The 19148-nt window shown below is 35.7% G+C and overlaps 3 protein-coding genes across 4 annotated transcripts; all 3 read right to left on the bottom strand.

Annotated features, from left to right (window-relative positions):
* Window positions 1-4625: 4625 nt before the first annotated feature.
* Window positions 4626-12250, bottom strand: LOC136821332 (uncharacterized). 2 transcript variants are annotated; one of them, XM_067077567.1, is made up of 9 exons: window positions 12132-12250; window positions 11696-11813; window positions 10886-11011; window positions 10167-10283; window positions 8514-8927; window positions 8196-8307; window positions 7732-7798; window positions 7063-7305; window positions 4626-5559 (listed from the first exon to the last, which is right to left on the bottom strand). In XM_067077567.1, the coding sequence occupies exons 1-9, from the start codon at window positions 12153-12155 to the stop codon at window positions 4819-4821; spliced, it is 1962 nt and encodes a 653-aa protein (XP_066933668.1). In that variant the 5' UTR covers window positions 12156-12250; the 3' UTR covers window positions 4626-4818. The 2 variants fall into 2 exon arrangements, with proteins under 2 accessions (XP_066933668.1, XP_066933669.1); XM_067077568.1 differs by having other exon boundaries at window positions 4628-5559; window positions 8514-8729; window positions 12132-12248.
* A 1126-nt stretch (window positions 12251-13376) lies between these two features.
* Window positions 13377-14560, bottom strand: LOC136821319 (zinc finger SWIM domain-containing protein 7-like). The gene is made up of 2 exons (XM_067077555.1): window positions 14202-14560; window positions 13377-13645 (listed from the first exon to the last, which is right to left on the bottom strand). The coding sequence occupies exons 1-2, from the start codon at window positions 14391-14393 to the stop codon at window positions 13442-13444; spliced, it is 396 nt and encodes a 131-aa protein (XP_066933656.1). The 5' UTR covers window positions 14394-14560; the 3' UTR covers window positions 13377-13441.
* Window positions 14561-15079: 519 nt separating this feature from the next.
* Window positions 15080-19034, bottom strand: LOC136821318 (uncharacterized). Its single transcript, XM_067077554.1, has 4 exons — window positions 18696-19034; window positions 17987-18313; window positions 16999-17274; window positions 15080-15988 (listed from the first exon to the last, which is right to left on the bottom strand). The coding sequence occupies exons 1-4, from the start codon at window positions 18927-18929 to the stop codon at window positions 15422-15424; spliced, it is 1404 nt and encodes a 467-aa protein (XP_066933655.1). The 5' UTR covers window positions 18930-19034; the 3' UTR covers window positions 15080-15421.
* Between the last annotated feature and the right edge of the window lie 114 nt (window positions 19035-19148).

The raw sequence follows: 19148 nt of genomic DNA, 5'->3' as shown, positions 1-19148 counted from the left end.
ATGTCTCAAAGTTCTTTCAACGCTCTCTTGTTAACAACAATGTTCATTCTGATTAAAAATTTGAGTGAGTATCGAGAGAAAATGCTGTGACATAGTTGAAGTAGAAACAAGTCCCTAAGGGACGCGTGAAATAATTGCCTATTATAAAAATTAATTAGTTTAGACGTCAAGGCAGAGGAGTTTTCTCATGGGAACTAAGGATGAATCCTTACAACCGGTGTGATCAACTTATATGATAGAAATAAAAGCTTTCGATAAGCAGACAAAAATAACGCCGCAAAATGTTCGTTCACTTTTCCCAATGCAAGTTTCAAAGTAAAAAAGTAATAGTTGATACCAAACTCAAAATCTTCTAATATCAAATAAAGTCGAGTGTCCCATAGCCTTGATATCCAGGCTGTAAACTTTTTTGAAATTTTTTATGTCTTGCTAAAGTGACTTTTATTCCAATATCAAAAGACAGCGAATGCGTATTTTGTAAATTCAAACATTGCGCAAAATAAATACTAACGACCACGGGTTTACAAGATTAGAATCTAGCGGACCAGGCTGTAAAATAGCAGAAACATTAGAAAATAAAACAGCCGTAATAACGGCTGCAAACTCCGGTAATTTTCATTTTTGAATAGCGAACCATTATGCAAACATCTTTATCGTGGTCAGCCTTTCTTAATATATCTAACATAAAATCTAAAAGAGTATGTCATAGTAAGTGCGAGCACAAACGCAAACCGAATCGGGAAATCAAACCGGAAAGATCGGGAAATCGAACCCGACTATCGCGATTAATTGGATTGACGCACAATTACAAATGAAAAACACTGATTTTAAGAAACCCCTTAACCGGAGTTTAATGAGAAAATGATTTACAAATTGGACCATAGCTAAATGCTTTCTTTACTAAGAGCCCATAAATGTTATTTGCAACCTTTTATTTTGTACTTATAAATTAAAATATTTTTATTCTGTTTTAAGGTTGTATTGATTTTGAAGGAAATTGCTCTAAAATGTCGACATGGATTTGTGATTACTAGGGTGGTCGATATAAAAGCACATTCCGTGCCACCTGTAAAGTATGTCAACCCTCCATACCAGGTACGAACAGTTTGTCCGAAAAAAAATCCGTTGATATTTCCATCGATGATATTTCAAATTAGCCTATTTCATAGGATTCGTGTTTTTCATTTTGAAAGTTTCTGCAGACGATGCTATCGTCCGTTTAGAGGGTCAGTAAACGTGGGAAAATATATATGCACAGAGTCTGGATTCAAAATGTTAACCATCGAGAGCAAATCATTTTTTTTTGATTTGCTATCTGCGCGTAACATTCGTTAATATTTGAATGTTTCTGAATGTTAATCGATGTTACACAGTAACATTTTGTACAACATTTGCTATTTTTAGAAAATGTTACACAAAAATGTTACCGAATGTTATCGTCTAACAAGACCTTTATAATCTCAGAAACAGATAATCCATGCTCTGCTATAAAGAGATGTGGTGAATGTGACGATCTGACCTGGTTGTTCAGAGCTGCGTTGCTATTTGGCTTAAAATTTCGTTTTATGGTGTAAGTAATTGATTGGTTTAGTCACTGTCCTTTATATATGCTTTATATATACCTTCGAACTCGGCAAAGCAAAGTCTTTGATCGGAGTTTTTTGAAACTAATGACGGCACTACTCAATAGCAGTGTAAATGCATCGATAGTGCTAGGTCTACTTTCCCTCGAATACTTTTGATGATGTAGCGCCGTTAGATGTTGATTTTTAACATTGCAAAGGGCTAGGTCGCAATATATGTGTGTCTGAAAATGTCGTTGCTTTTCACGTCTAATGGAATAAACTGACGTACGGCAAGTGAGAATTGTCATGTATGAAATCGGCAATTTCTCTATCAATACGAAAATTTCATACTATCATACTACAGTCAGTAAAACATAACGGGATAATGCTCTTCCACATGCTATGATTGTGTTACGTTATTGTATAAAATCATTGATTGAACGTTAACATAAACTGTCTCTTCTATACTATACAGAAAAAGTTTTACCGTTTTTACTTCCTAAAGCTCGAATCCAAATAATGAAATTAAAACTCTCGGTCCAGTTATTACACTAAAATCAATAGACTTCCAAATCCAAAATCCAAATTTTTAAAATGAAATGGTAATGATGAATCGCAAATTTTCATTTATCCCTACTGGGTAAAGATATCTACACCCCTGTCTCACAGTCCCGGTGGAACTTTTTCCTCAGTGGGTATGAAAATTCCTATCGAAATTCAAATGGGGATATAAATTCTTTTATTCCAGGGTTAAAAAATCCAGTGGGGATGGTTTTAGAATACAGTTTTCAAACATTGATTCTCGAATGGGGATGAAATCAAAGTCAAATGATCAGTGGGGCTGAAATTCCAGGGTATTTTCCCACCAGGGACGAAATTTTTGCCAAATTTTCCAGTGGGGCTGGGATCCCCCAACGGGTCTGTGACACAGAGGTGTACAACTTGACGGGTCCATGAGACAGGGTTGTGGAAATATCACGGTTGACTCTTTTTAATTCGAACTCGAACGGGGAATCTTGTTGTTTTTCGAATTATAGAGAGATTCGAATTATAAAAAGTATTTTAAGAAGGGTTTCTCTTTGACGGGGACTGGAAAAAAGTTCGAATAATAGAAGTTCGAATAAGCAATAGCCCACTGTATCTCGACGGGTCATCAATGAGACATGGTTGTGAAAATATCATACTCCATTCTTTTAGACTTGTGTGCTATTGAACAAAATAAATATGCTGGTGTCAATCTGAAATTTCACCCAAAAATGGCTCACTACGCGCAGCTTTACGCTGAATATATGGTAAAGAATGGGTTGACAAACAAACATGATTGTCTGAAACGCTACAATTTTCCTGGCCTATCAACAATGGTTGGTAATTTGAATGCTTTTTTTGAAGGTAAAGATTTTGGAGAAGCTCTCAAGTCATCCGTTAAAGCTTGGTAAGTGATTCCGACAGCACCGCAATAATGCCCAGAATATTCGAAAATGAAGAAATGGTTTCAAATCTTAGAACAAATGAAATCTGACATTTTGTTTTTGAATTACGTAATCTTACGTGTTCGAAAAACAGACAATGTCAGGGTATTATCTAGCGCTATCAGCCGGTAAAGTCAAAAAACTGATAATGAGCAGGGAACGAGGTTGGGGAAGTAATTATTCGCCACGGCATGACGTCAGAACTGGGGTACAACAGAACACTTACTAAAGATTAATTCTGTGTTTTCAGTAAACATAATCTTTTAGTGAGTTAAACCATAGTGTTTGTTTTACCCTCAAAATTATTAAATCTTATTGGTCGAAAAAGATGTCACATGACTTTCCGTGGCAAAGACTTGTATTGCTGAAATTGTGAGGACTTTTAATAGCTTTTTGTTTGCTTATTTTGGGATATTGCGTGCGGGCAACGAGATTCTCACCACATCTTGGGCTTTCCTGACGAATTAAAACTCGACTCACATTCACACTGTGCAGTATTGGGCTCATGGCGGGACCTAATCAGAAATGCATCCCCGGCGAAAAACAGTGTTTGAAAGTTGTGTAAAATCCCTATTCTGTAATCTTTATTAGGTATGATTCTGGATCTAATATGAAGAGCGGGATGACTGACAATCAATATGTTGGATGCGGAGTTGCGTCAAATGGCAAAATTACCAGAGTTGTTTCTTGGTATGGTAAAGGCAAATGAAGAATGTTTTAGACCATGTTCACACGCTACGATACCGTTTCGCTCCGAAACGAAATGAAGCCATTCTATTGGTTAGAAGTGACGTAAAACTTGAATTTAACCAATAGAATGACTTCGTTTCGTTTGGAGTGTAACGGAACCGTTACGTGCGAAGATGATCTCAGGGTTGAAAAACTAAAAGCTAGAGAAATTTGGCTAGAAAACAGTAAATATATATTATTTTTAACAAACACTATATGATAAAAATTATAGTTTGGTATATACAAGCCTATCTTAAAAATTTTTCTTTTTTCTATTTTTGAAGCACCACAATTCTACAAAAAAGTTGATTTTCTTCGTGTTCATTTTACTTTTTTTTCTAAATTATTTTACTTTTGTCTTATGCGATATTATTCCACTCCTGATTATCTTTCCAAAAACCAGGAAACCTCTGATTGTAAAATGAAGAACAGCTTTTTTTTATTTTCTTAAACGTCAAAGAAAATTAATGCGAGTTCTGATAGAATTACAAAGAGGCTCTGTTACTTAAACCAGGAAAGGAAAATCCCAAAATTGATGAAGGATTGAGACTTGTTTTACGGTTTCAAACTAGAGAAATTTGGTTAGAAAATAGTAAAAATATATTATATATAACAAACATATACTATACGATTTGATACTCACAAACCTAATAAAAATTTTGAAAGTGAAAATATAATGCACTCTACGTAAAAAAAGCTCTTCATCGGATATCTGGACACAAGACGGTTCAAACAACTTTTTTGATCTTATTTGATATTAATTCCACTCCAGATTATCTTTTCAACGAAGAAGAACAACAAAGAAAGCCACTGGATCTATTGAATTCAATCAAAAGGTTTAACCTTTTTCGTCCCCGCTGCAGATCATATTGAGATATCGAGACAGGATTGACCGTAGTAAAAGTTATTTGCTCTTGCCATTTTAAAGGCAGAAGAATTGAAAAGACAAACTCCTTAAAAACCTAATTAAAAAAAATTCTAAATTGTAAGAATGTTAGAGAATTTACTAATTATGCATTGGAAGTTTCGAATCACATTTTTTAACCAGTGCACAATCAAGACGACAATTCTGTCAATAGTTTACTTGCCGGGCTTGATCCTGAAGGCGACCGACTCATACTTCGGACTACGTCTGTAATCTCTAAAAATTTATTCTTCGTCTTACTATTACCTGTAAAAGCGGTAACTAAAGATGTTGTGGAGCGTGCGTCCGTATCCGTAACTTCTGATGTTTTTGAATTTATATTCCCGACACTTTTTTCCGTCGTAGGAGTCCGCGCGGCCGCGACAGAAGAATGGAGAGTACTCTCTTCATCGTCATCACTACCATCAAATATGGCAGCAATTTCGTTATCATATTTGGTAATCCGTTCTGTATCCGGGTTATATATCGGGCTAGCTTGAAAAATCGTCAGCTCTTCCGAAAAAGGACTAGCCGGGATTTTCTCTTCACGTTTGATTGTCTTTTGACTGTTTTCCGTGTTATCTCTTTTTGAGCTTGCACCGGATTCTGTGGCGGGTACCGGAGTAAGATAACCGGAAGAAAGACGACTTTCGTTTCTAGATGCACGAAGCTGGAGTTCCTCATTCAATATTTTGGACCATGTAGGGGAGACGTACTCTGTATGGATGGTAGGTAGAATTTTCTTTGGGATCGCTTTTTGATGTTTTTCTTCATTTACTTTTGCTTGAACTGACTTTGACGATGGTGGATTTTCTCTCTTGAGTGGACCTTTTGATGGAGAGGAACTCAAACGAGATGTTTCAGTGTTGTCAACTTTCAGATAACCAGAACTCTAAATGAAATAAGTGGATATGTAACGTAAGTTGGTTTAATGCAGACATTCCTTTTTTCAAATTTTGACACACTTCTTTAGAGATAAGAATAGAAGGAAGGTCGGAATCCACGATAGACAAAAGATTTTTACCTCTCTAATCGCTAAGCAAAGAAAAATAGTTTTCATCAGCGATTCCGACCTTCATAATATTCATATCTCTAAAGTAGGGTGTCGGAATTAGCAGAGGGATGTCGACATTAGGCCTTGTCAATTGGATGTCAATACACACCGGGACCAATAAAACTACGGTCAGTGCATCACAAGTTGACAGCATTAGAAACAACATAACAATGGGCTCTTCCAGAAATTGTCCGTACAGGGGGGGGGGGGGTGGAGGAAATATTGTAGGTAGTGAAAAATCATCAAAATTTGCCTTGTCCGGGGGTGAATTTGCTCTGTCCGGGGGGTAAAACCCGTTGTCCGGGGGGCCAAAAGTCACTTCGTCCGATCACTGAAAATTTTTATATCCTCCACCCCCATATTCAATTTTTTTCTGCCAGTTGTTCATCTAACAACGATACCTGATCGCAACGAGAGAAAACTCTTACGTCAAAATAAACGGGAAAATTCATCATGTTAATGAAATAACAATCATGTTTGAGAAAAGATCAGTTATGAATCATTCTAGTATTTTGATCATTCAAAGGGAAAAGACTGATTTACTTTTTGCGCTCTACAGAACTGCTGCTATTCTAATTTTTAATATAGTAACCAATTCTTCATCAGACAGTCGTCAATTCTTCATCAGACAGTCGTCAATTCTTAACATAGTCGTCAAATCTTCATCAAACAGTCGTTAATTCTTCATCAAACAGTCGTCAATTCTTAACATAGTCGTCAAATCTTCATCAAACAGTCGTTAATTCTTCATCAAACAGTCGTCAATTCTTAACATAGTCGTCAAATCTTCATCAAACAGTCGTTAATTCTTCATCAAACAGTCGTCAATTCTTAACATAGTCGTCAATTCTTAATCAAACAGTCGTCAATTCTTCATCAAACAGTCGTTAATTCTTCATCAAACAGTCGTCAATTCTTAACATAGTCGTCAATTCTTAATCAAACAGTCGTCAATTCTTAACATAGTCGTCAATTCTTAGATGAATCAGATTGGGAGAGTAAGGTATTCAAAACACTTTAACAGTTGTCGGTGACGGTCTATTGAGTTCGTTTTGTCCGTTATTACAATATTCAAGAAACAATAGACTTTATCGGAGTTTTTGATTTTTCTAAAAAAGTGATGCATTGTGGGATTGTGTCGAGTGTATTACAATAGAATTCCCTCGAGGAATTCCTAAGAGATTTCTATTGTAATACACTCGAAACAATCCCATAATGGATCGCTTTTTTAGAAAAATCTATTGCTGTTATTTCGGTTTTTCATACTTTTCAGACCCCCTTGATTACCAAAGTGTAATTGGCCTTTCTCTATTTTCGAAATTTCCCAAGCAAGTATTTTACCTCTAAGTATTTTATGTCTAGCTCTGTAGTTAATTCTTTCAGCGAAAATTTCTTCTGATTGTTCTCTCGGTGTGATTGTGACGGAACACAAGATTTCAGGTAAGTTAAGAAAATTCGGAAATGTGAAAAATTTCTTTGCTGTATGACATCGAGAGCAGTGAGATGTGTTGTCAGGTAAAGTTCGTGGCATGCAGTTTCGAGAAGCAGTTGGATACGCTCTGTTTTAGGTAATGAATAAAATACCTTGAAAATGAAAAACAATTACTACATTAAGATTTCGTTTTAGCACAGCTTTATGAGGCTATTTTTAGCACTCGTAATACAGTGGAATCTCCATAACTCGAACACACGCGGGGACTGAAATTCGTTCGAGTTAAGGAAATTTTGAGTTATGAAGATTGGTTTGTGAGGCATTCTTAACTGTAGGGACCATAAAAATTTAAGGAGATGATACTCACAAAGTAGGTGAGTATGTCTGCGAACACAGTCAGAGGCCACCCGAAGGTTCCTCTTTCGATAGTTATCTACTGGAAGGTAGGGAAGGGATGCCACTCCTTCTCCCTGGAATGCTCCACTTACCCTTGATCCTTCTCTTAATTGCCGAGCATCAAGCAGAGAGAAATCAAGTACCAATTTTGTACCAAGAAAAATACGTTAGGTCATAGATACCTTGGAAGATACACAGTTTGGAATGATTTTATTCAAGAGTTGAAAAATCACAATGCCATCTGCAAAACTGAAAAAAAAGAAAAGCAAGCAATTAGATATATGTAATTGTAATTTGCTTATAGGAAATTTCTCCGAAATGAGAAATTTTAGACATTCAATAAAGTATTGTCTGTCCGAAATAGATAGGGTCGGGCACATTAAAACATCATTGAGTCATCACCATTGAGTTAAAAGACCATTTTTTCCAAAGCAAGAAAAAAAGTAAACCTTTGCGGCGCTTTTGGTATGACAGATTTAATCTAACACTTTCTTTGTTTTTGCGCTACATATTTTTCAAAATCTGGCGATTGGTTTTACTTTTAATCTGGCGTTTGTGTGAAAACCACGTGGGTCAAGCGTTTTAAAAAGGAAAATAGTGGCTTTTCAAATCTAGTGCCTTCGAGGCTTTGGACTCCTATACGTACCTTCCGTAATCAGAGACTGGAACATTGAGAAGTTTTGAAATCCAATCGAACAGTTCGATATCTTCTTTTTGGTACATCATGTGACCGTCCATAAACGGATTTCTTTGGCTTTCTAAAAGAATGTGTTAAAGTTAAATCGTCAAATCTTGAAAAAGGTAGGTTTTGATTTCTAAAAAGTATGGGGATTAGGATTATACGGTCTAATCAACTAAATGTCTATATTTTCAGCGTGTCAGATTTTTAAAGGTCATAAATTGATACAATCTGTAACAGAGTCATTATTTAGAAGAGGGAACTGTTCAGGCTTAAAATACGTACCATTTGCAAGGAATGAAATTTCGTCATAAAATGTTTGACCCTCAACATCTTCCGCGCTTTGTTCGAATTCGACTTTTCTATTGTTTGATCCTTGCAACAAATCAGAATGAGTGTTTGTTTCGTTTCTCTGATCTGATTGGTCCAGAAGGCTATTATTCTTGCTGTACAACCAATCAACGTCTTTGTTTACGTACTCTCCATCATTTGATTGGTTTCCTAGCAATGTGAATTCAGACTGTCGAACAATCAGGTCACGATTTGATAAAGGTTCATTGAATGCGCCTCGATTGTTTCTTTTCGTCTGGTTGTGGAAAACCGAATGAGAGGCATTCTTTCTTAAGTTGTTCGGATAGGGAGAATCGTTTATCTGCTGTTGTTCGTATATGTCATCTCGATATGAAACTGAACCAAGATCTACAATTATGGACGAAACATTTGAGACAACGAGGATTTCCCGGTGAAAATTTAAACACCAAAAATGATTAAGCGACTTAAACTACATTTGGAAAGTAGAGTTTTAACTCTGAGTTTTAACACGAGACTTAAGGACCTTAGGATCTCAGGATTTAAAAGCTCAAATTTGCTCCAATAAGGCTTGGAATATAGCCTTGAAACCACCGAACCCCTCTAAAATTGAAATAATGAATGAAAGAAAGCCCGAACTTTAAATTCTAAAAAATGTTAAAATACACTAAAATGTCAATATACTTCGACCATAATCGAGGGAAAGACAAAAATGACGGCGGCCCACTAAACGAAACATGCTATTTGACGTCTTCATGAACATTAGATGAACGTTAAAACAAGTTTTTTGCCAGCTGAAGAGAAAATCCGGACTGACTTTTTATACATTCCATCATCTTTATTTATTAGTCTTAACCGTTTCAATCCCAGAGCTTTACACTTATTGTGAAAAAGAAAATTCAGAGTTTTTAATCATAAAAAATTTTGTGCTCTTTCGCACGATACAGGTTATCAAAGGTGGCCCCTGAGGGGGCCGCCAAACGCAATGTCGTGGGACAGAAAAAGGTAGTAAACCTGTAAAACCCGACTGAAATTCAGCCAGAAAAAGATAAAAGGTAAAAGAACAAGCGTGTTAATTGGAAGGTGCGCCACAAAAAAGTTTCTCTATTTCAAGTAAATTTTCTTGAGTTCTAGAATAATTCAACCGAGCCAATGCTTTTCGATTAAACTTTTATCCCGCATCATTAAGATTCTAGCGATTTCATTCGTCAAAAGGCATCATGTGGGGGATATAAACCGTATCATGTCTCTCTCGAGTTTGATTGAGAAAAATAAGAAGAAACTGACGAATGCGCTTTCGAATGTTTTGCTCAAAATTCGAATGCTTTGTTTTGAAAAGACAGAAAAGAAAAAACAAGGGGGAAAACATGAATTGTAGTGAATGGAATGAGAATGTTTGTGCCATAGAATGCCGAAAATCTTTAAGTTATTTATGATTTTTACTTTTCTTGGATTGAGCAAGACTTTCTAGATGCTATAAAATGTCATTTTCACAGATCCCACTTTTGCAGTTCGCTCTTCAATGTAAGTATCTTCTTGGAGAGTCATGAAAGTTTTTCATTCTTTTGGAAAACATGCAAAGGGACTTCAACAGGATAAATCCGTTGCACGGTCGGTAAACGTTCTTACCTAAAAAACTCTCTTGAGGGTTATCCCAAGACCTCCAACGACGAAAACCAACCCCTTTGCGACGTTTGATGGCAGCGCACAGTGAAATGATGATGTCAACGTCACCTTCTGATATTCCTGAGATGTTAAAAAAGTTGAGAGGTTAAAGAAGTACTCATAGAAAGTATTTCAAAATAAACCACTTGAAACTAGACCACTAAAACCCAGATCAGAAAGATACTTATATTCGGACGTTGTTGTTTATTAGACCACTAGACTACAATAAGTAGAAAGAAGAAAGACGTTGCTACTTACATAGATCGGTTATGAAAGAGCATCATTTTAACGTCTCCTCTATTATCCAATACCACGAAAGCACACATTTTAAGTTCTTCGGTCAAAAAAAAATTAACTTTGTAACTTTGCGACCACAGTCGAGGGTGGCCCTAAGGCTCCCTTTTCTCTGGTGTCTGCCCGAAGGTAGGGGAGTGCACATCTCCTTTTCCCTGGATTCCTCCACTTTCTCTTGATCCGTCCCTTTAGTTGCAGAGCATAAAGCAGAGTACCATCTTGAGAATGACCGGGCTAAAAGCCGAACCCACAGCCTTGTGCACCATAGCTGTCATGTCACGGGTACCATATTTTGTTTTATATCAACAAAATTAAAAGATTCTTTAAGGCTTTTTCTCAGAATCTAAAATTAGTGAACCCAAAAAGAAATGATCAAAATCATACTTCACCTTTGACGGTTACGCCCGTTAAGTTGACTCCTTCTTCACGAAGAATAGGAAAACATAATTGAACGTTTTGTTGACGTTCATAAGACGTTCCTGGTGGGTCGTGTAAGATGGGAATGTCCTCGTCGACTGAAAGAAAAAAGAATAGAAAATTGACGTCGTATAATAAGTGTGAAGAACATATACAATGGATTCTCGCTAATTCGAACTTTTATTCCCTGTCCCATTCAGGGAGAAATTCTTTCGAAATTCAGAAACAGAATTTCTGTAATTCGAACCAATAAGATTCCCCGTTCCACTTCCAACTAGCGAAAGTCGATTGTATTCTAAAGTCTAAAAGGGGTCCCTCATATCATCAAATTACAGTATAATTCATACTACTGGTTCAATACCAAGTCTGACTTAGAAGCAGTAGAAAAAAAGGCACAAAGGCTGAAATAATCAAAAAGAACGTAAGAGAAGAGAAAGGTCTGTTCTGTGGAGAGATAACACCACTCAGGCAACAACATACATATTTTCCATAATAGCATCTGAAATTTTTTTTGAAAACTTTCAATGTTTTTAACTGTTTTTGAGTTTTAACGAAACAAAATGTTCTTTACTTGTTCTTAATTTCATAATTTTGTGAGTATTTTTGTGCCATTTTCTCGGGTGTTTTAGAATCCGTAAAAGTTTAAAATAAAATGTTCATAACTTGAGAAAAAATAAATTTTAAAAATGAACCAAAAGCAGCTTCTGTTACTTAATCTTATACTGAAAATGTATGGAAGGATTGATTTATTTAAAAATTACCAATTATAAAAACGAACATACATATGGCATTGATCAGAAGAGCCAAATAAACACCAGAGCTGCAATCTTCGATCAGATCTTCAACATAATGATCTTTCCATGACAAACGAAATTCATTGTTCACCCAATCTGTATAAAACTGTAAACGAAAAGTCATTCCAATAAGCGAGACATCAATAAACAGCGCCAGTGCCAGGGCATTCTTAAATTGATAGACACTTTTTCGAATTGTTTTTAACTTTACCATATCGTGCATATTTTTGTGCAATTCCCAAAGAAATTTAGTGTTTTAAATTCCGTAAAGCCTTTAAAATGTTCTTAACTTGTCCTCAGCATTTTTTTCTCTGGAAGCCTCATGTTAAGAAAAACATATACCTTCGCTTCGTCAAAAATTTAAAAGGTTCTTCGGAAATAACGAGAAAACGTGCATAATAAAGCAACAAAAATGAATAGCTACCTCGATCTGGTCAATAAGTCCCATCCTTCACTTTGATCAATCATTCTTGCACAGTTCACATCTTCTGGTTGGCTTTTTATTTCTCAAATACACGCTTTTTTTTTATAAGAATACGCTTTATAAGAATGCCCATGATGAAAATGGCCAAAAAATTAAGAATATGGTAAGAATATCACCATCATGGAATTTAGCAACTGAACCTAAGAATGCCATTTTTAAAAGCATTTTAACCTGTAGATTGCCAATTTCGATCTTAACCTAAGAATACTGTAAGAATATTTATGGATGATTTTTGCCAAAAAATTAAGAATATCCATGATGAAATGAAAAAACACCATTCTTATAAAAAAAAGCGTGTATTTTTTATCATTTTTGTTTTTAGAGCTAAAAAACAAAAAACAAAAATAAGTAGACATTTTAGACAGATCCAGTGCAGTTTAGCCGAAATTCAATAGGACAAAAATTTATTTGAATTGCTGTACTATAGTATGTTACATTGAAAAAGTGTAATTGAATTTGCTTTTCCCAATTCCGCATTATTTATGTTTAACAAATTTAAACAATTATTTACAAGTATATTTGTGTTGTTAAAAATAATTACATCTCTTTTTTCAATAATACACGTTTTTTTTTTATAAGGAACCTTAACTTTGCTCTGAGCCTGGAGTTCCTTATTTTTACAGAGAATTTCAGCCTCAAAGTTCCTTATCGAGTTCCTTATTTACATAGCTGCTAAGTTTGGATAACCATCTATTACTGTTCCTTAAAACTTGTTTTTTTATTCTCAGCCTGAGCAGTTCCTAAACAATTCCATATTTTTTGGACCATTTTCAGCCTCGAGTTCCTTATAAACGTGTTCCTTGTATAAAAAAAAAACGTGTAAATACAACCCCATTAGGCTAATTATACTACGGAATTGCCCTAGCACAAGGCTATTTTCAGTATAGTGTAAAATAGGGCTTCTAACCTTGATTGTTCTTTGGGTAAACTTTTGTTGATTTTGCGGAAACCCGACAAAATTTCAATATTTTGACTAATATCTTTTCAATGTTCGGAACCCTTTTAGACCTAGATTAAAAGAGTACACGTTTCTTTATAAGAACAATGCATATAAGAAAGTAAATCTTCAAGGACTCGGAAAAAGATTCAATTTTTCAGGAAATTACACAAAAGCACTCACAAAATGGTCAAATTAAGAACATTTATAAGAACATTTATAAGACCATTTTCAGACCTAAAACTCAAAAACTAAAGAACATCTGAAGGCCTTTGAAACTTCTTATAAAAAAACATTTATGATATAAAGAACATCAAGAATCAAAACATGACATTAGAAAAAGAGTCAATTCTTCATTCGTAACTGTGGTCACATCTCCTTTATATAAAAACGTTGCAAGCACGTGTTTGCATAGGTATGAAGATTTCTTTTTGAGAAATTGAAAAGTAAATGATGGACAACTGCAATAAAAACTGGAAGATGAAACCATGTACCATTTCTCATTGCTTCCTTTCACCTGAAAAAAGGACGAAAGGATCATGGGAAAGTTTGGACTTGATATCAAGGTAGTATATATATTTTTCATGTTTCTGGTCATGTCATAAAGGGGGCCCCCAGCGGTTTGCGTGAATGCATGAATAGGCTTTTTCACTTGGATGCGTGAAAATTAATAAAAAATTGCGTGAACAAGAATTGCGTGAATTGCGAAAAAACATTGCACGAATGCGTGAATTTGGGAAAAAATTTGCGTGATTGAGTGAAATGAAGGTCCGCTGGAGGGCCTCATAAAGTGAAATTTACTTTGTCAACATCTACTTTCCAGTCTATAAAATAATGACACGTGTATGTTTTCTTCTTACCAACAATCCTCATTGAATGGATTTCATTGGCCTTATGTTTAAATATTTCTTGTTACCCCCCCCCCCACGCTCTCTGTTTATATCGTTGTTTAGAAGTATCAATTTTACCTAAAAACAAAAAGATTTAGAACCCTTCTGTTCAATTTTCGATGCAGACTTAGAATCGAAGCGTTATAATGAAGAGATGGGTATGATTGGAGTGTATAATTATACCTTAAATATATGACGTCCAGATTCCGACATCAAGGATTGAATCTTCTTTTCATCTACTAATTTCGCTGCTTCAACCACCATATTAGATTGAAAAACATTATGTAGTGCTACAATTAATTCGTCACTGATGACGTCAACATTTTTGCATTGATGCAGAAGATGAGCACAGACAGTTTCGAATTGTTTCGTCATTTAGTTCATTTAATTTTCATTTTATTTATTTTGATCTATTTCATAAGAAATACAGTTAGTCCGGAAAAAGCAGAGTGGATTTTACATCAACTGTCCAAGTCCTGAAAGCTCACATTATCATTGATTTTAAAACTAATCTGATATTTTTTTACTCAATCAACTGACTATCCTTTATTTCCAAGGTAATTAATAGGACATGCCAATAAACGAAACAAATATCTTATAGGTAATTAATTTTGGCTAAGTTAACTCGCCAATATTGAAGAAATAACTGCCTCGCCAAAATTAATAAAAAACTTGCTACATCGCAAAAAAAAGTCTTAGTCAAAACTAATTCCCTCAAGGCATTTAAAGTACCACTTACAGAATAAGGGCTGCCTACAACAAACTTTTACCCCGCATTATGGGTTCTAAAGGATGGACGAAAAATGACGAAGAGCGAGAAACGAAATTATACTGTACAAGATGCCAAAAAGCCGAAAACCTCAGCCTTAAAACTTAAAAAAGGTTTGGTGACTAAAAAAACCTTGAGTGTTTAGTCTCCCCCTAGGATTATTTTTCAATTAAAAAGTCTCACTGTCTATGCCCGACAAAAATCAGCGTGTCGTGCGTCTTTTTCCGTAGCTTAAGACAGAATGTGTTTTTTGCACAGGACGTAGACAATATTTTGAGTCACCCGAGGCGAATAAAATCAATATCATTATCTTAATGAAAATATATACTCTAAAAAAAGACATGTACAAAAAATTGTAAGTGTGAAGATGCATGACGTCGTCAAAAATGTTTGGAGTGAATTTCCTCAGATGATGCAAAATTATAATCAGCGAAAGTTTCGGGAGACGTGTTTTAATCTTCCATTTTCGTGTATCTATAAAATGGTTTTTCAAATTTGTATAAAACTGATTCTTTACATTGTGTGTTGACCAGTATGTAGTAATACATACAATCACTTGCCAAGTGAATCGCAGCACCGGGTAGGATTTATCCCAACCTCCTGTAGGAAAAGCTATAGGGATATCCACAAATTACTACAAAATGTCAAGAAATCGTAAAAGATCTTTCGGAAGTTTTTGACACAGATAACCTTCATGGAAATTGTTCAAGCAAACAAAACGTGCTTGTTCTTTGAGAGAATCACAATTCGAATCCGAACTCAAAAAGAAGGGAATTCTTTCAACACAAAGACGTTTGATTCCCTCTTCATCATCCAATTCTCCAACTAATGCCATTTCTCTCATATTCCAATTCAAATAACAATCTCCATAAAATGGTTCTTCAAATTTGTATACAACTGATTCTCCACCTGTTTGTAAATCATACGCATTTACGCTGAAGAAACAATTGGTATTTGGTCGAGCTTCAAGCCAACAGAAATATTGTTTTCCGAGATATCTCTGAACCCAAATATATCTATGCATGAAGTTATACTTGCTGCTTGAAAGCTTTATGCAATCGCCAAGTTTTATTTCGTTTCGGCTGATCTCAATCAGTCTAATTGTATCCATGGGAAATTGGTCTGGGATGGTATGGCGGACGGCGGTGATGAAGACTCTGTTCGAAACTTGCATCGTTTTCTCAATAACCATTTTATCAACCTAATGCAAAAATTGGATCAGTGGCTTTCTTCCCTTCCATAAGGGCATCACATTTAAACTGCTATAACATTTGTCATTCCCAGTAGTAACTGACATTCTTATACCTCGGAGAAAACACTAAAAACAATAGTTCCACTCTGTTTTTCTCAAGCTCAAGCAATTGAAGCAAAATAATGAAAGAGTAAAGCAAACTACAGTGGTAGACCGCATTTCGGTTCGGGTTATATGTTCAATCAGAACAAAACAACTGACATGACGGGAAACGATGAGGCGAATGAATGGTCTTGATTGAAAAAATTGCCGCTATCAAACTTTGGTCCACTGAGAAAAGACGGTGTATGATCAGCTCTAGCTCAGTGTTCTATAAAAGACATCTAAAATTTTCAGGCCTTTCCAAAAAGTTTCAAAAAAACACCTTTCAAGCGTTGCGTTAAAAGATTCGAGGTAATGACGTCACATGTTTGGTCATTGGCTCCTTCATTGGCCATTTTAAGGTAAAAAAGAAGCATGGGTAATCAGGACCCCCACGCTCTGGTTAATGACTTTCTGTTGGTCTAAGATTTTGGGTGTTTTTAACGTCTAAGACGGTAAGCCGTTATAAGGGTTAATGTTGTTTTGGCGATATTCGACCACATATATCTTTTATAAAGCAATAGATGAAGCTACTCTTTCCTTCACCGAAGCAAAGTAATAACTATCTTTATGAGAACTATCCTCGTCTCGTCAGTTGTTTTGTTCTGATTGAACAATTTAGCGGTACCAAACTGTGGCCTACTACTGAGGTCAACTCTACTGTTGTATTATTTTACTTCAACTACCGTGGCTTGACTACAGCGCTATGTAGGGGTATTTTATATTAGATATATCTGGGCATTGGACCCTTAAACCTTGTGGAAATGGTTCTCAAACAGTTTTTTTAACGAAAAGCCAAAAAACGTTTTAAAGCATCAATTGCTGGCCTAAAATATAATCGCTTTAAAACACAAGAAAATAAGATAAATCATTCTTACTTCGTAATTGCGAATGCTACCGTCGAAGATCTTTTCACCGTTAAAATCGTAGCAATATAACTCATAATTACTCATTACGTAAAACCTTTGCCATTCCATGTCCAGATATACTTTGCTTGGTAAGCCGAAAGACAAAGGGTTGTATACAGTGTAATCTCCTCGAGCTGTTAGACGTTTGAAATGGAAGATTTCTTTGTCATCGAACTTGATCAGATCAACAATGAAATTTGCTTCATCAGGAGTTACCATCAGTACCAGAAAATTGCCACAAACCATCTGTAAAAAAAAATATGGAAATATGCAGAAAGTTGTAGTTACAAAAAAATCTTAATTCGAAATCCGTGTAGTGGCGTTAAAAAGTGAAGCAATTTCACGCTGATATGTTTGAATGAACGAACGAACGAACGAACGAACGAACGAACGAACGAACGAACGAACGAACGAACGAACGAACGAACGAACGAACGAACGAACGAACGAACGAACGAACGAACGAACGAACGAACGAACGAACGAACGAACGAACGAACGAACGAACGAACGAACGAACGAACGAACGAACGAAACGAACGAACGAACGAACGAACGAACGAACGAACGAACGAACGAACGAACGAACGAACGAAACGAACGAACGAACGAACGAACGAACGAACGAACGAACGAACGAACGAACGAACGAACGAACGAACGAACGAACGAACGAACGAACGAACGAACGAACGAACGAACGAACGAACGAACGAACGAACGAACGAACGAACGAACGAACGAACGAACGAACGAACGAACGAACGAACGAACGAACGAACGAACGAACGAAATAGGAAGAATATAAAGCTACTTCAAAATATTATCATTTCTGCCATACTAATGAATGAAGAAGACTCAATTCGTTCCAAATCAAAGGACGAAAAATGTATAAAGTGAACACTTTAAAACAGAAAAGTAAAGTTTATATAACCTTATCATTGAAATCATTACCTACATTATTAATATCAGCTCCCAGAAACTTTTGGATATTAGGATACGAAAGCACAAGTACATCATTGCCATTATCAGCTTTCTCAACATTGATCGTCTTTTTGCCACCGTTTTCGTACAGAGGTCTCAAACAGCTACTGTAAACAGTGAGTTGGTGGTCCCCGTCATCTTTGGACGTCTTTTCAACGTTAAACCAACGCATTGTAACAACGTCGTATTCAAGCTTTTGAGTGACGTAATCACTTTCTTCTACATTTTCGGGTGGATCAAACGGGTTGAAATTTGAAGGCTGAACGACTTTCGGTGAACGGTACAGATTTATAAAACAAGTCTAAAAGAAGTTATAACAAGCTAGAATTCTCTCTTTACCCAACTTACCTTCTTTTCACCTACGTCATCAATGTTTTATCCTAATTCATCTTTTTCAACCAAACGTGTTGTTCACGTTTAATTTATCCTCGTTTCATATAAGTTTCCCTCTTTTTCCTAACTTATTGAAACAAAAAATGAGAGCAAATATTTTTGAAGATACAACAGAGTTTCTTTATCTCGAACCTCTATAACTCAAAGGTCTCCTTAACTCGAACAAGTTTTCTGGTCTCACATTATACTCCATAAGTCGAAGTTTCCTTAACACGAACAAATTAATGTTCCCCGTGCGTGTTCTAGTTGTGGAAACTCCACTGCAATAACCAAGAAATCGTTACACTTACACCTATCTTTTCTTCGTCGTTTTCAAATCGATACAACATCACTTTACATCCATCGTAATCTCTGCTAAGTCCAAGACCTCGTTGGAAATATATTGAAAAGTAGCATCCTGAGCTATCAAATCCGTTATTAGATCCGTAGTGAAAAGTATCTTGACAAGTGTCTAATATTTCATCTTTATCGACCAGCTTGTGTATGCTTGATGGTAAAAATGGTTTCTTGTAGTGTAGAGCCATTATATTTTGGTCAGTGGATATCACTTTTCTTGGATTCTTAAATAGTAGAATTGAGTATCATTTTTGGTGTTTTTTTTTATTCCCTCTAAAAATGAAAAAAAAAGAAGATATTCTTGATGTTGTACACGCTTTTTTTTAAGAAACTAGTTTTACCAAGCAGCCTCAATGTTTCGTCCTTTTCAAAATCGAATTAGAGAGCTTTGAATGCTGCTCCAAAGT

This window comes from Clytia hemisphaerica, unplaced genomic scaffold (genome assembly GCF_902728285.1).
Source record: "Clytia hemisphaerica strain Z4C2 unplaced genomic scaffold, Clytia hemisphaerica genome assembly, whole genome shotgun sequence".
NCBI classification, from domain to species: Eukaryota; Metazoa; Cnidaria; class Hydrozoa; order Leptothecata; family Clytiidae; genus Clytia; species Clytia hemisphaerica.
The sequence above is the reverse complement of the archived record's forward strand: the minus strand, read 5'-3'. Positions and strand labels throughout refer to the sequence as shown.

Excerpts from the sequence above, each read along its gene's own strand:
- LOC136821318 (XM_067077554.1), bottom strand. The coding sequence starts at position 18,929 with ATGGCTCTACACTACAAGAAACCATTTTTACCATCAAGCATACACAAG. Across the intron at positions 18,314-18,695 it reads ACGACGAAGAAAAGATAGGT|ACTTGTTTTATAAATCTGTA; the intron begins GTAAGTGTAACG and ends AACTTCTTTTAG. Across the intron at positions 15,989-16,998 it reads GTAGCATTCGCAATTACGAA|GTTGATAAAATGGTTATTGA; the intron begins GTAAGAATGATT and ends TTTTTGCATTAG.
- LOC136821319 (XM_067077555.1), bottom strand. The coding sequence starts at position 14,393 with ATGACGAAACAATTCGAAACTGTCTGTGCTCATCTTCTGCATCAATGC. Across the intron at positions 13,646-14,201 it reads CTGGACGTCATATATTTAAG|GTGAAAGGAAGCAATGAGAA; the intron begins GTATAATTATAC and ends TCCTTTTTTCAG.
- LOC136821332 (XM_067077567.1), bottom strand. The coding sequence starts at position 12,155 with ATGGGACTTATTGACCAGATCGAG. Across the intron at positions 7,799-8,195 it reads CCAGTCTCTGATTACGGAAG|TTTTGCAGATGGCATTGTGA; the intron begins GTACGTATAGGA and ends CTTTTTTTTCAG. Across the intron at positions 7,306-7,731 it reads CAAACTGTGTATCTTCCAAG|GTATTTTATTCATTACCTAA; the intron begins GTATCTATGACC and ends TTCATTTTCAAG.